At 34.7% G+C, this 16,725-nt stretch overlaps 2 protein-coding genes across 2 annotated transcripts in view; one reads left to right on the top strand and one right to left on the bottom strand.

The window, feature by feature from the left end:
* LOC130450131 (cytochrome P450 9e2-like) overlaps positions 1 to 16,725 on the bottom strand; it is a 53,942-nt gene that overhangs the window by 9,890 nt on the left and 27,327 nt on the right. The window lies entirely within an intron of this gene.
* The window catches only part of LOC130450130 (sodium-independent sulfate anion transporter-like), a 40,867-nt gene continuing 27,356 nt past the window's right edge, over positions 3,215 to 16,725 (top strand). Inside the window, exon 1 of the mRNA XM_056788333.1 lies at positions 3,215 to 3,760. Coding sequence (XP_056644311.1) covers positions 3,726 to 3,760 — 35 coding nt within the window. The 5' untranslated portion in view covers positions 3,215 to 3,725. The remainder of the gene's footprint in view (positions 3,761 to 16,725) is intronic.

Here is a 16,725-nt window from a genome sequence, read left to right on the forward strand (position 1 = left end):
AAAATAACGCACTTTAACAATAATAATATTAATACCAGTGAAAAAAGAACAGCTCCAGTGGTATCGAAACAACACGGTTTAACCTCAAAATTATAAAAAAAGAAGACCAATAGAAAATAACGCACTTTAACTATAATAATATTGATACCAGTGAAAAAAGAACAGCTTCCAGTGGTATCGAAACAACACGATTTAACCTCAAATTTATAAAAAAGAAGACCAATCGAAAATAACGCAGTTTAACAATAATAATATCAATACCAGTGAAAAAAGAACAGCTTCCAGTGGTATCGAAACAACACGGTTTAACCTCAAATTTATAAAAAAGAAGACCAATAGAAAATAACGCACTTTAACAATAATAATATCAATACCAGTGAAAAAAGAACAGCTCTAGTGGTATCGAAACAACACGGTTTAACCTCAAAGTTATAAAAAAGAAGAACAATCGAAAATAACGTACTTTAACAATAATAATATTAATACCAGTGAAAAAAGAACAGCTCCAGTGGTATCGAAACAACACGGTTTAACCTCAAAATTATAAAAAAAGAAGACCAATAGAAAATAACGCACTTTAACTATAATAATATTGATACCAGTGAAAAAAGAACAGCTTCCAGTCGTATCGAAACAACACGATTTAACCTCAAAGTTATAAAAAAGAAGACCAATCGAAAATAACGCACTTTAACAATAATAATATCAATACCAGTGAAAAAAGAACAGCTCTAGTGGTATCGAAACAACACGATTTAACCTCAAAATTATAAAAAAAGAAGACCAATAGAAAATAACGCACTTTAACTATAATAATATTGATACCAGTGAAAAAAGAACAGCTTCCAGTGGTATCGAAACAACACGGTTTAACCTCAAATTTATAAAAAAGAAGACCAATCGAAAATAACGCACTTTAACAATAATAATATTAATACCAGTGAAAAAAGAACAGTTTCTAGTGGTATCGAAACAACACGTTTTAACCTCAAAGTTATAAAAAAGAAGACCAATCGAAAATAACGCACTTTAACAATAATAATATTGATACCAGTGAAAAAAGAACAGCTCTAGTGGTATCGAAACAACACGTTTTAACCTCAAATTTATAAAAAAGAAGACCAATAGAAAATAACGCACTTTAACAATAATAATATTAATACCAGTGAAAAAAGAACAGCTTCCAGTGGTATCGAAACAACACGTTTTAACCTCAAAGTTATAAAAAAGAAGACCAATCGAAAATAACGCACTTTAACAATAATAATATTGATACCAGTGAAAAAAGAACAGCTCTAGTGGTATCGAAACAACACGTTTTAACCTCAAATTTATAAAAAAGAAGACCAATAGAAAATAACGCACTTTAACAATAATAATATTAATACCAGTGAAAAAAGAACAGCTTCCAGTGGTATCGAAACAACACGTTTTAACCTCAAAGTTATAAAAAAGAAGACCAATCGAAAATAACGCACTTTAACAATAATAATATTGATACCAGTGAAAAAAGAACAGCTCCAGTGGTATCGAAACAACACGGTTTAACCTCAAAGTTATAAAAAAGAAGAACAATCGAAAATAACGTACTTTAACAATAATAATATTAATACCAGTGAAAAAAGAACAGCTCCAGTGGTATCGAAACAACACGGTTTAACCTCAAAATTATAAAAAAAGAAGACCAATAGAAAATAACGCACTTTAACTATAATAATATTGATACCAGTGAAAAAAGAACAGCTTCCAGTCGTATCGAAACAACACGATTTAACCTCAAAGTTATAAAAAAGAAGACCAATCGAAAATAACGCACTTTAACAATAATAATATCAATACCAGTGAAAAAAGAACAGCTCTAGTGGTATCGAAACAACACGATTTAACCTCAAAATTATAAAAAAAGAAGACCAATAGAAAATAACGCACTTTAACTATAATAATATTGATACCAGTGAAAAAAGAACAGCTTCCAGTGGTATCGAAACAACACGGTTTAACCTCAAATTTATAAAAAAGAAGACCAATCGAAAATAACGCACTTTAACAATAATAATATCAATACCAGTGAAAAAAGAACAGCTCTAGTGGTATCGAAACAACACGATTTAACCTCAAAATTATAAAAAAAGAAGACCAATAGAAAATAACGCACTTTAACAATAATAATATTGATACCAGTGAAAAAAGAACAGCTTCCAGTGGTATCGAAACAACACGTTTTAACCTCAAATTTATAAAAAAGAAGAACAATCGAAAATAACGTAGTTTAACAATAATAATATTGATACCAGTGAAAAAAGAACAGCTTCCAGTGGTATCGAAACAACACGATTTAACCTCAAAGTTATAAAAAAGAAGACCAATCGAAAATAACGCACTTTAACAATAATAATATCAATACCAGTGAAAAAAGAACAGCTCTAGTGGTATCGAAACAACACGGTTTAACCTCAAATTTATAAAAAAGAAGAACAATCGAAAATAACGTAGTTTAACAATAATAATATTGATACCAGTGAAAAAAGAACAGCTTCCAGTGGTATCGAAACAACACGATTTAACCTCAAAGTTATAAAAAAGAAGACCAATCGAAAATAACGCACTTTAACAATAATAATATCAATACCAGTGAAAAAAGAACAGCTCTAGTGGTATCGAAACAACACGGTTTAACCTCAAATTTATAAAAAAGAAGACCAATAGAAAATAACGCACTTTAACAATAATAATATTAATACCAGTGAAAAAAGAACAGCTTCTAGTGGTATCGAAACAACACGGTTTAACCTCAAAATTATTTATTTTAATCATGTATTTTTTTTTCACAGATTCAACATCAAGATTATTAATTTTTTCAGATTTTTCTTGCATGACGTGTTTTTAAATTCTTTTCGTTGTGTGTGTTTGTGTATAAAATAAGGTGCGAAATAATTTTTGCGCAGTACTGTATATTTAAAAAATTCCTTATCGATTTGTGACTACCTCGTGGAGTGATAAAAATGTTATTTTCCTATAAACTATAGTTAATGTGATTCAAACTGAAATAATTATATTGAACAAATAAATTCACTATCATCAAGTTTTTAACATAAAGATTTAGAAAATGCATCATTTTATTTATATCATATTCATAAGTATAAACAAAAACAATACACCATTATATTGTTAAATGCAATTAAAATTTTTCCATTCACATTTTTCTAATCTAACGAATCATAACAAAAGTTTTTATAATTTTCCATCTTCAATTGACTTTATTTATTACATACCAACATATTTTCATTCAAAGTACCCATTCTCTCCAAAGTACGATATAAATCTTCAAAATCAAATCAACAAGTATTCGATTCAAATCGTTATTGTTCTGTTTTCTATCAATTCTATCCGACCAGTGCGTTCTAAGCGATCGCAACGATTGATTCAACGTTCGATTTCTATCTGGTCGATTGTTTCGATGAATCGGATCCTTTTGGTGATTTTGACCGATAAAAGAATTCACGTGACTGTCAGTCTACAAAATGCCGGTCGGGTTTCGCGGAAGCTTCAGTGACGATTATTTACCGGTAGTGGTATAATTGTATCGCGCGGATTTTCTTCGTTTGTTTATTTACATATTTAAACGTTTCGTTTTACAGTTTTAGCAACCACTTGCGACAGCGCGGACGGTCGGAATCTCGATTTTGTTTTCTGACGGTTTTTTGTTTCAAAAAAAAAAAAGAAGAATGTCTGCGAACAAGAACGGACTCAGATTTTCGAGGTAAACTTTATGATTTATTAGTTTTGTTAATGTATATTTTTATTTAATCAAGTTTTAGACATTATTTTTTAGAGTTAATATTTTTTTATGCATTCGATAATAATTTTTTTGAATATGGATACGAACGATTACACTATTTATTTAATTAATTGTTATTTATGCCTGATTACTAAATTTTATGTTTAAATCTTTTTATTACCGATTTTTTTCAATAAAAATAATCCGGTTTACTTTTTAACCAAAATATTTTTATGTATGAGAGAGTAATAAAATGATGAAGCATTCGTAATCCATAGGCGTATCACTTATTTTAGTAGAAAATTAAAATTAAATAACATCTGTATAGATATAATTAATATATTGGGTGTACACTTATATTTTCACAATTTTGAATTATAATAAGAGTTAAATTATATAATGTATTTAGAAAAAAACGAAGTCTGGTTTTATGTTACTATATATATACTAAATATATCTTGTTCAAAGAGGAAAGTTTAAAAAATGCTTCCGTGTAAAAACATTTCGAAATCCATGTATGAAAAACATCGTGTCATACTGGTTATACAGGGTGGCCCAAGACGAGTTAAAACTATCTGTATATGGCAAAATACTTCGTAGTAAAATCATGAAAATTTCTACTTTTGGGTTTTTAGATACGATCTTTTCAACCAAAATATTCTCAAAGATGACCGACTTCCGGTTCTACCGGAAGTCGACTGTAACTTTGTTATTTTATATAGAACACCCTGTATATTAATACATTTTTGAAATCTACGTTAAATTTTAGTATACTTTTGTCTTAAAACTTTTTTCGAAAAATGCATACTTTTTGAGTTATTAATTTTTTTGTAAAAATTGCAGACCCTTATAAATTATTTTTTTACGTGGATACCCTTAAAGTTATGAAAATGGTTTATGCTCGGTTGCTTTTAGCAAGGTTAGACGTATTTGAATCTGTGTTGAAAAATTTTTCATTTTATACAGGGTGTATATAAAAAGTGCTCAAAGTTAAACTTCATAAATATCAATTTTCTTTATTTTTTTAAATAGGACCACCCGGTTTTTTCTATTTTAAGACCCTCGTACGTTTCGATCTGTTGATTTAAATCGGATTTTTTTCTCCGAATCGAATTACCCTAAAGCGTTTAAAGTTTTGTTTGGAAAAACCTGCAAATTAACCAAAACAAAAACTTATGAAAATATCTTGAATGACCGTGGCTTGATTAAAAAACAATTTTACATGTCGCGGTTGACTGGTCTATAAAAAAAAAGTAACAGGCGTATATGTCGATTGCTTTTTGTTCGGTGGCCAGGGCCGGGCTAGATTTTAGAACAATTACAGCGTTGTTCGGTGATTTTTGTTTTCGAAAGGGGAATCCCGCAACGAAATCTGCAGTGGAAATTTTTGTTTTCGAAAGAGTGCAGTTCCAGCATAAAAAAAAGCATAAATGACGTGGTCTGCACCAACCACCCCACCACAAGCCTAGGACACACCGTTGCGGCCGTTATGGCTGTGCAAATTGAGATTACGTTCGATTTGGGGTGTCCTCTGCAGAAGCGGCACAGAGAGCGAAAACCAAACCATCTGTGTACCAGGCGGATCCATTATTTAGTATTGCGGGCTTGGTTGCCTAAATGTTTGATGTTTACCGTGAGACTTGGGCACTAAAATGACGTAGTCTGCACTTTTCTACACCAACCACTCTAGCAGAGGCCTAGAGTACACTGTTTCCGCCGTTATGACTTGTACGACAACTCAGTTGTCGGTGCAAATTGAGATTGCGTTCGATTTTGGGTGTCCTCTGCAGAAGCGGCACAGAGAGCGAAAACCAAACCATCTGTGTACCAGGCGGATCCATTATTTAGTATTGCGGGCTTGGTTGCCTAAATGTTTGATGTTTACCGTGAGACTTGGGCACTAAAATGACGTAGTCTGCACTTTTCTACACCAACCACTCTAGCAGAGGCCTAGAGTACACTGTTTCCGCCGTTATGACTTGTACGACAACTCAGTTGTCGGTGCAAATTGAGATTGCGTTCGATTTTGGGTGTCTTCTGCAGAAGCGGCACAGAGAGCGAAAACCAAACCATCTGTGTACCAGGCGGTTCCATTATTTAGTATTGCGGGCTTGGTTGCCTAAATGTTTGATGTTTACCGTGTGACTTGGGCACTAAAATGACGTAGTCTGCACTTTTTCTACACCAACCACTCCAGCAGAGGCCTAGAGTACACTGTTTCCGCCGTTATGACTTGTACGACAACTCAGTTGTCGGTGCAAATTGAGATTGCGTTCGATTTTGGGTGTCCTCTGCAGAAGCGGTACAGAGAGCGAAAACCAAACCATCTGTGTACCAGGCGGTTCCATTATTTAGTATTGCGGGCTTGGTTGCCTAAATGTTTGATGTTTACCGTGTGACTTGGGCACTAAAATGACGTAGTCTGCACTTTTTCTGCACCAACCACTCCAGCAGAGGCCTAGGGTACACCGTTTCCGCCGTTATGACTTGTACGACAACTCAGATGTCGGTGCAAATTGAGATTACGTTCGATTTTGGGTGTCCTCTGCAGAAGCGGCACAGAGAGCGAAAACCAAACCATCTATGTCCCCATTTTTTAGTATTGGGGGCTTATAATTAATAGTTCACTGTTTTTTATCAGTGATTTGTGCCTTTGTCTCGGACTACGTATGTTTTATTGGCGTTCCTTTTTAAAAATTTATTCACTCAAGATATATCGATAATAATTATTAAAATATGAATACGGAAAAAACAAAAAATAAGTTTCATTGTAAACGTACGTTGACTTTATACATGGTATTCATTATTATTCTCTCGTAGACTATTCACATATTTTTTGGCAATAATACGACTTATAAAGAATGTAGTTTTGAAGAATTTCGTTCGATATTTTTAGTTAATTGCAAGGTCAAGGTTATTTTAAAATAAATATTATGATATATCGTCTTTTGTATACCTACAATTGACTCGAGCAATTTATTGAATACGAGAGAGGACACGTGCTGCTCCCCAGCGATGACTATGTGGATAATTATCGCTTCGTCATAAAATCGGCTCAATTTTTTGAGTGTTTGTACCAAAACGAACAACTAACCTCGATTAGAACTCGAGAATGAAAACTATTAACTTTGGGCGCTAACTTCCACTTATTTATACACAACAGATTTCTAGATAATTCGAATTCTGGAATGTAACATAATGTAAATAGCGTATAAAAACAAATATAAACTAATGCCGCTTTATAAGGACCTTTTATTTCTATTCTATTAACGTAATAAAACGGGACCGGCTTAACGGTTTATGTCAGTGGACGAGAACAGTCAGAACAAGCTGTAAAGGAAAATTGAAACCTTTTAAAATGTTAAATAATGAAGAAAAAGTTGAGAATATGACAAAAATTGAATAAAAAAATTATTTCCGAGTGTTCTGAGGTCGGAAAATGGAAGGGGAGGTGGTTTGTTGTTTTCTGATTTATTCAAACTGCTTTTCACGATGAGGGGATTCATACGCACGTTTCTTACTTACTTCATTCGTAAAATAACGTTAAGTATCCCAAACTGTAGTCACTATTCACTAAACTACACACTACGACTTATTAGTAAACACTTATCTAATTTATTGAAATATTCAATAGGACATCAGATTATTTACTGACTTCCTCGTTGATACACAAAAGAGTATTTATACAAAAAGAATTTCCACATTCTAAAAAGTGATCAAACAAACGAAAAGGGCCTACTTAGAAATCGATTCTATAAAAAATTCACCGGTGTATATATAAAAAACATTTTTTCCGAGAACCGCCGCAAAATTTAGACTGTTCATCATAACCGAACAGGACCGGTTTCACGGTCCATGTCGTGGACGAGTCCGTAACAATTTTTTTCGCAATTCGGTGGGTTTTTTATTCTTTAAAATCTCTACTTTCTGTTGGAGTAACTGTAGTAAGTTTTCTTGGAAAATACACGAAAAAATTCGATTCGGAAAGTTTTTTTTAACCATTATGTACAATTTCGAGCTTTTTGGAATCATCTTCAGAGAAGACACGGTTTCGTTCGTCGTTCACCTTCGGCCCTCGCTATTTCTGCCTACCAGCGTTTACTATAGCGTAATTCTAATTCCAGTTAGTCCAGAGGCAGAATTTATAATGTTAAAAATGTATATTTCGAAAGATTTTGAAAATAGTTTTCAAAAAGAATCGTTCTGTATACTAAAACAATGTCTAGACGTTCTGGAAAATATCATTTGTCATTTGTCACTTGTCCTTGATAATCAATCATTTGTCATCTGTCACTTGTCCTTGATAATCAATCATTTGTCAAATGTCACTTGTTATTTGTTCCTTGTCATCCGTCATCTGTCAAATCTTTGACATACGCGGCGTGGTTGATAATGAGTTGTTTCCAAATTTTTCCAAAATGAAAAACGCCGTAAAATTATACAGCGCGTCTCGTAAATATCTATCTAATAATATCAACTAATAAGAAAACTGCCGTTTCATGTAAACAAATAAGAAATCGCAACCTCATCGCAAGGTTGATTCTCCATTATAGAAAGATTAACACCAAGTACATCATTGGTGAAATGATGCGAGAAAAAAATTGTTTTTGAAAGTGACCTTTTCGAACCATTTAAATAATTAACGTTCATCATTACAATTAGTAAACAACGATGGCAAATCTGACAAGGTAGGATAAGGAAGGACGTCTTTATTGGGATAAGACTATATAAAAATGCGACGCAATCAATTCAACCTGCCTTTTTTTTAATATATTTTCATTCAATTCCAATTTCATAAATATTTAACTCCGTACCAAATTGGTGCCGATCCGGCACTGTCCTTTGTTTACGTTGCCATGGGAAACTGTCAAATAACATTAGAAGGCGGGATTGCTCGGCAATGTAAACAAAGTGCAGATCCGGACTTATATAGTATAGAGTGTTATTACTAAATTGGTGCCGATCCGGCACTGTCCTTTGTTTACGTTGCCATGGGAAACTGTCAAATAACATTAGAAGGCGGGTTTGCTCGGCAATGTAAACAAAGTGCAGATCCGGACTTATATAGTATAGAGTGTTATAACTAAATTGGTGCCGAACCGGCACTGTCCTTTGTTTACGTTGCCATGGGAAACTGTCAAATAACATTAGAAGGCGGGTTTGCTCGGCAATGTAAACAAAGTGCAGATCCGGACTTATATAGTATAGAGTGTTATTACTAAATTGGTGCCGATCCGGCACTGTCCTTTGTTCACGTCGCCGAGGGAAACTGTCAAATAACATTAGAAGGCGGGTTTGCTCGGCAATGTAAACAAAGTGCAGATCCGGACTTATATAGTATAGAGTGTTATTACTAAATTGGTGCCGATCCGGCACTGTCCTTTGTTTACGTTGCCATGGGAAACTGTCAAATAACATTAGAAGGCGGGTTTGCTCGGCAATGTAAACAAAGTGCAGATCCGGACTTATATAGTATACAGTGTTATTACTAAATTGGTGCCGATCCGGCACTGTTCTTTGTTTACGTTGCCATGGGAAACTGTCAAATAACATTAGAAGGCGGGTTTGCTCGGCAATGTAAACAAAGTGCAGATCCGGACTTATATAGTATAGAGTGTTATAACTAAATTGGTGCCGAACCGGCACTGTCCTTTGTTTACGTTGCCATGGGAAACTGTCAAATAACATTAGAAGGCGGGTTTGCTCGGCAATGTAAACAAAGTGCAGATCCGGACTTATATAGTATAGAGTGTTATTACTAAATTGGTGCCGATCCGGCACTGTCCTTTGTTCACGTCGCCGAGGGAAACTGTCAAATAACATTAGAAGGCGGGTTTGCTCGGCAATGTAAACAAAGTGCAGATCCGGACTTATATAGTATAGAGTGTTATTACTAAATTGGTGCCGATCCGGCACTGTCCTTTGTTTACGTTGCCATGGGAAACTGTCAAATAACATTAGAAGGCGGGTTTGCTCGGCAATGTAAACAAAGTGCAGATCCGGACTTATATAGTATACAGTGTTATTACTAAATTGGTGCCGATCCGGCACTGTTCTTTGTTTACGTTGCCATGGGAAACTGTCAAATAACATTAGAAGGCGGGTTTGCTCGGCAATGTAAACAAAGTGCAGATCCGGACTTATTTAGTATAGAGTGTTATTACTAAATTGGTGCCGATCCGGCACTGTCCTTTGTTTACGTTGCCATGGGAAACTGTCAAATAACATTAGAAGGCGGGTTTGCTCGGCAATGTAAACAAAGTGCAGATCCGGACTTGTATAGCATAGAGTGTTATTGAATTGTAAATATTTTCGAAAAATCTTAGACACGTATTTTAAATACAGCTCAGAAATACTCAGTCCGTGTTATCCACTATTTCTTGCAGGAACTTCTAATATACAGAGTGTCCTAAAGATGATGAAGAGCCCCAAAGGAGGTTCCAAATTCTGAATTAACTAATTTATTTGCAACTGTTTAATTGAACAATCGAATACTGAACTGGGGGTTTTGTTGGTTAATTGTATATACGGGGTAATCAATAATCAATTACCGTCAATTTATTGGTGACACATCATCATGTGTATCTGTTTCAAATTATCATTTATTAAAGTTATATTAAGATGATTCTACACTAAAACTAAAGTTAAATGCTTTTGTTGATAATGTAAATTAACACGTATGATGATACGTGTGCATATCATTATAATAATAGTGATAAATTTTTTTATAAATGAAACGGCAAATATTTAATATTGTAGACATGTCAATATTGAAAAAAAAAATATAGTTGACCATTAAATTAAACAATTACGCATTTGTTGTCACATTACTGAGTGTGTGTGTGACGTAGAAAGTAAGTAAACAGACTCAAGTGAGGTTAGAATCAATGAATACGTATACCTTAGGTAGATTGTCTGATTTTGTTTCGATAAATCCTATTTCGGCCATAATTTCAATTAGAATAGTCTTTGAAACACTTACATAGACACAAATCACACCGAACAACCAATTACATCCACTCACAACAACAGAATGGCGTTTGAAAGGTGACACGCGGCGACTACGTTTCAGTGTTTACTTACTTTCTACGTCACAACACTCAATTTCGTCGTTTTTTGGTCGCCAAAATGGAAAAAGTGCTAGAAGATCTGAAAAACGGTAAGACAGTAAGAATTGGCAGCAGTATAGTTGCGGAAATACTGAAATTTGCTGAAAAATAAATGTGGAAAGTCTTAGAAGAGAAAATGTAAGAGTGGAAATGCAGGAAAATAACTTTTCGGCCATAATTTCAATTAGAATAGTCTTTGAAACACTTACATAGACACAAATCACACCGAACAACCAATTACATCCACTCACAACAACAGAATGGCGTTTGAAAGGTGACACGCGGCGACTACGTTTCAGTGTTTACTTACTTTCTACGTCACAACACTCAATTTCGTCGTTTTTTGGTCGCCAAAATGGAAAAAGTGCTAGAAGATCTGAAAAACGGTAAGACAGTAAGAATTGGCAGCAGTATAGTTGCGGAAATACTGAAATTTGCTGAAAAATAAATGTGGAAGGTCTTAGAAGAGAAAATGTAAGAGTGGAAATGCAGGAAAATAACTTTTCGGCCATAATTTCAATTGGAATAGTCTTTGAAACGATTGCATAGACACAAATCGCACCGAATAACCAATTACATCAACTCACAACAACAGAATGGCGTTTGAAAGGTGACACGCGGCGACTACGTTTCAGTGTTTACTTACTTTCTACGTCACAACACTCAATTTCGTCGTTTTTGGTCGCCATAATGGAAGAGGTGCCAGAAGATCTGAAAAACGGTAAGACAGTAAGAATTGGCAGCAGTATAGTTGCGGAAATACTGAAATTTGCTGAAAAATAAATGTGGAAAGTCTTAGAAGAGAAAATGTAAGAGTGGAAATGCAGGAAAATAACTTTTCGGCCATAATTTCAATTAGAATAGTCTTTGAAACACTTACATAGACACAAATCACACCGAACAACCAATTACATCCACTCACAACAACAGAATGGCGTTTGAAAGGTGACACGCGGCGACTACGTTTCAGTGTTTACTTACTTTCTACGTCACAACACTCAATTTCGTCGTTTTTTGGTCGCCAAAATGGAAAAAGTGCTAGAAGATCTGAAAAACGGTAAGACAGTAAGAATTGGCAGCAGTATAGTTGCGGAAATACTGAAATTTGCTGAAAAATAAATGTGGAAAGTCTTAGAAGAGAAAATGTAAGAGTGGAAATGCAGGAAAATAACTTTTCGGCCATAATTTCAATTAGAATAGTCTTTGAAACACTTACATAGACACAAATCACACCGAACAACCAATTACATCCACTCACAACAACAGAATGGCGTTTGAAAGGTGACACGCGGCGACTACGTTTCAGTGTTTACTTACTTTCTACGTCACAACACTCAATTTCGTCGTTTTTTGGTCGCCAAAATGGAAAAAGTGCTAGAAGATCTGAAAAACGGTAAGACAGTAAGAATTGGCAGCAGTATAGTTGCGGAAATACTGAAATTTGCTGAAAAATAAATGTGGAAGGTCTTAGAAGAGAAAATGTAAGAGTGGAAATGCAGGAAAATAACTTTTCGGCCATAATTTCAATTGGAATAGTCTTTGAAACGATTGCATAGACACAAATCGCACCGAATAACCAATTACATCAACTCACAACAACAGAATGGCGTTTGAAAGGTGACACGCGGCGACTACGTTTCAGTGTTTACTTACTTTCTACGTCACAACACTCAATTTCGTCGTTTTTTGGTCGCCAAAATGGAAAAAGTGCTAGAAGATCTGAAAAACGGTAAGACAGTAAGAATTGGCAGCAGTATAGTTGCGGAAATACTGAAATTTGCTGAAAAATAAATGTGGAAGGTCTTAGAAGAGAAAATGTAAGAGTGGAAATGCAGGAAAATAACTTTCCGGCCATAATTTCAATTAGAATAGTCTTTGAAACACTTACATAGACACAAATCACACCGAACAACCAATTACATCCACTTACAACAACAGAATGGCGTTTGAAAGGTGACACGCGGCGACTACGTTTCAGTGTTTACTTACTTTCTACGTCACAACACTCAATTTCGTCGTTTTTTGGTCGCCAAAATGGAAAAAGTGCTAGAAGATCTGAAAAACGGTAAGACAGTAAGAATTGGCAGCAGTATAGTTGCGGAAATACTGAAATTTGCTGAAAAATAAATGTGGAAGGTCTTAGAAGAGAAAATGTAAGAGTGGAAATGCAGGAAAATAACTTTCCGGCCATAATTTCAATTAGAATAGTCTTTGAAACACTTACATAGACACAAATCACACCGAACAACCAATTACATCCACTTACAACAACAGAATGGCGTTTGAAAGGCGACACGCGGCGACTACGTTTCAGTGTTTACTTACTTTCTACGTCACAACACTCAATTTCGTCGTTTTTTGGTCGCCAAAATGGAAAAAGTGCTAGAAGATCTGAAAAACGGTAAGACAGTAAGAATTGGCAGCAGTATAGTTGCGGAAATACTGAAATTTGCTGAAAAATAAATGTGGAAAGTCTTAGAAGAGAAAATGTAAGAGTGGAAATGCAGGAAAATAACTTTTCGGCCATAATTTCAATTAGAATAGTCTTTGAAACACTTACATAGACACAAATCACACCGAACAACCAATTACATCCACTCACAACAACAGAATGGCGTTTGAAAGGTGACACGCGGCGACTACGTTTCAGTGTTTACTTACTTTCTACGTCACAACACTCAATTTCGTCGTTTTTTGGTCGCCAAAATGGAAAAAGTGCTAGAAGATCTGAAAAACGGTAAGACAGTAAGAATTGGCAGCAGTATAGTTGCGGAAATACTGAAATTTGCTGAAAAATAAATGTGGAAGGTCTTAGAAGAGAAAATGTAAGAGTGGAAATGCAGGAAAATAACTTTTCGGCCATAATTTCAATTAGAATAGTCTTTGAAACACTTACATAGACACAAATCACACCGAACAACCAATTACATCCACTCACAACAACAGAATGGCGTTTGAAAGGTGACACGCGGCGACTACGTTTCAGTGTTTACTTACTTTCTACGTCACAACACTCAATTTCGTCGTTTTTTGGTCGCCAAAATGGAAAAAGTGCTAGAAGATCTGAAAAACGGTAAGACAGTAAGAATTGGCAGCAGTATAGTTGCGGAAATACTGAAATTTGCTGAAAAATAAATGTGGAAGGTCTTAGAAGAGAAAATGTAAGAGTGGAAATGCAGGAAAATAACTTTTCGGCCATAATTTCAATTGGAATAGTCTTTGAAACGATTGCATAGACACAAATCGCACCGAATAACCAATTACATCAACTCACAACAACAGAATGGCGTTTGAAAGGTGACACGCGGCGACTACGTTTCAGTGTTTACTTACTTTCTACGTCACAACACTCAATTTCGTCGTTTTTGGTCGCCATAATGGAAGAGGTGCCAGAAGATTTGAAAAATTATAAGACAGTAAGAATTGGCAGTAGTATAGTTGCGGAAATACTGAAAATTGCTGAAAAATAAATATGGAAGGTCTTAGAAAGATATGATATGAAAAATGATAAGACAGTGGTATAAATCATTGGGTTATCATCACTTCTTGGGAAATATGCCAAATTTTTAACTTTTAGTAGTGAAAGAAGACCTTAGAGAGAAAAAACATCCAAAACTGGAGAGAAAAAGCAAAAGACCGAAACCGAAACAAGTGGAGAGAAATTACAAGAGTATGGACCTAAATTCTTATATTTCCTTAACCTCCATATAATATGAAAGTCCGGCAACGTTGAAATATGTTACTCCATTAAGGAATTTTAATTGTTGGCCATTAAATCGGAATTTGTCCTTGCAAGGAATCAATTTTAGAACGAGGAAATAATTTCATTTGTAATCGGACTGATTTCCCAGATTTTCGGTTTTAAAAACTGCGTTTTTTCAAAAAAAGACCCAATAAGTAATAAACGAACATTTGTTTGTTTATTGGAAAAGTTTATTTTATCATATCCAACCATGAAGGTTTCAAAGTGGATCCCCACGTGATTTTTTTGCATAACAAATGAAACAACACGTTTTAATTTACATGATGATTAATTCAATTTTTAATTGCTGAAATTCGAATGGGATTTTTATATAACGAATTCGCCATTTCCTTGAATCGTATCGCGGAGATTTCCTGCAATTAAAGAAATTAAACAGATGAAAAGGGCAAAAGTTTCAAGTGATTCACGTGGAAGCGATTAGAAAATGTGTTTGAACAAATTATGGGTAGCGGACGTAACTAACTAATAAATCGTCAAGTTTAAGGTTTTCTGGGTTTTTTTTATAACGTAATGAACCCAGTTACTAACCAAACAGCCAACGATAATGAATAAGACCTACACTTGCTTCAGAGGGTCGAAATGCTGTTTTTTGTAAGAGAACACGCTTTGGGTTAACTAAATATCGCTATTCCTCCAATAAAACCTCATAGATTCTCATCAGCTCTCCATTGTGTACCTCGGTATTGGTAGCTTGACCATTTGGAATGATTTTGAATCGCACTAAATCTTAATGTCACTAGTAATACAACTAAACGACCCCGGAAACGCAGGACTACCAATTTTCGATAAGATTATCCGATTTTTCTAATTTTTAACAGCTTTTTGGCATTTTCGGACGGTAATTTTCATTACTAACAATCAATTTCGTCATTTTTTGGTCGCCATAATTGATCCCCTATTTTGTTTTCTGAAAAACCATTGCCTAATTCGTAATCTGTGACCCCGAGAACCCCATGTAAACAATTTTCGATGAAAACGAAGAACTATTTCATGGTTTTGGTCGCCATATTGGATCCGCCATTTAATTTTTTGAAACACCATTGTCTAATTCCTCATCAGCGATCCCTAAAACTCTATGTAAACAATTTTCGTTGAAAACGATGGACTATTTCATGGTTATGGTCGCCATTTTGGATCCGCCATTTAATTTTTTGAAACACCATTGTCTAATTCCTTATCAGCGATCCCTAAAACTCTATGTAAACAATTTTCGTTGAAAACGATGGACTATTTCATGGTTATGGTCGCCATTTTGGATCCGCCATTTAATTTTTTGAAACACCATTGTCTAATTCCTCATCAGCGATCCCTAAAACTCTATGTAAACAATTTTCGTTGAAAACGATGGACTATTTCATGGTTATGGTCGCCATTTTGGATCCGCCATTTAATTTTTTGAAACACCATTGTCTAATTCCTCATCAGCGATCCCTAAAACTCTATGTAAACAATTTTCGTTGAAAACGATGGACTATTTCATGGTTTTGGTCGCCATATTGGATCCGCCATTTAATTTTTTGAAACACCATTGTCTAATTCCTCATCAGCGATCCCTAAAACTCTATGTAAACAATTTTCGTTGAAAACGATGGACTATTTCATGGTTATGGTCGCCATTTTGGATCCGCCATTTAATTTTTTGAAAAACCATTGCCTAATTCGTAATCTGCGACCCCGAGAACCCCATGTAAACAATTTTCGTTGAAAACGATGCACTATTTCATGCTTATGGTCGCCATATTGGATCCGCCATTAAATTTTTTCAAAAACCAATAACTAATTCGTAATCTGCCACCCCGAGAACCCCATGTAAAAAATTTTCGATTAAAACTAACGACTATTTCATAGTTATTGTCGCCATATTTCATCCGCCATTTAATTTTTTGAAACACCATTGTCTAATTCATCATCAGCGATTCCGAAAACTCTATGTAAACAATTTTCGTTGAAAACGATGGACTATTTCATGGTTATGGTCGCCATATTGGATCCTCCATTTTGTTTTTTATGAAAACCATTGCCTAATTCGTCATCAGCGATCCCGAGAACCACATGGAAACAATTTTAGATTAAAA

This window comes from Diorhabda sublineata, chromosome 11, assembly GCF_026230105.1.
Source record: "Diorhabda sublineata isolate icDioSubl1.1 chromosome 11, icDioSubl1.1, whole genome shotgun sequence".
In the NCBI taxonomy this organism is placed as follows: domain Eukaryota; kingdom Metazoa; phylum Arthropoda; class Insecta; order Coleoptera; family Chrysomelidae; genus Diorhabda; species Diorhabda sublineata.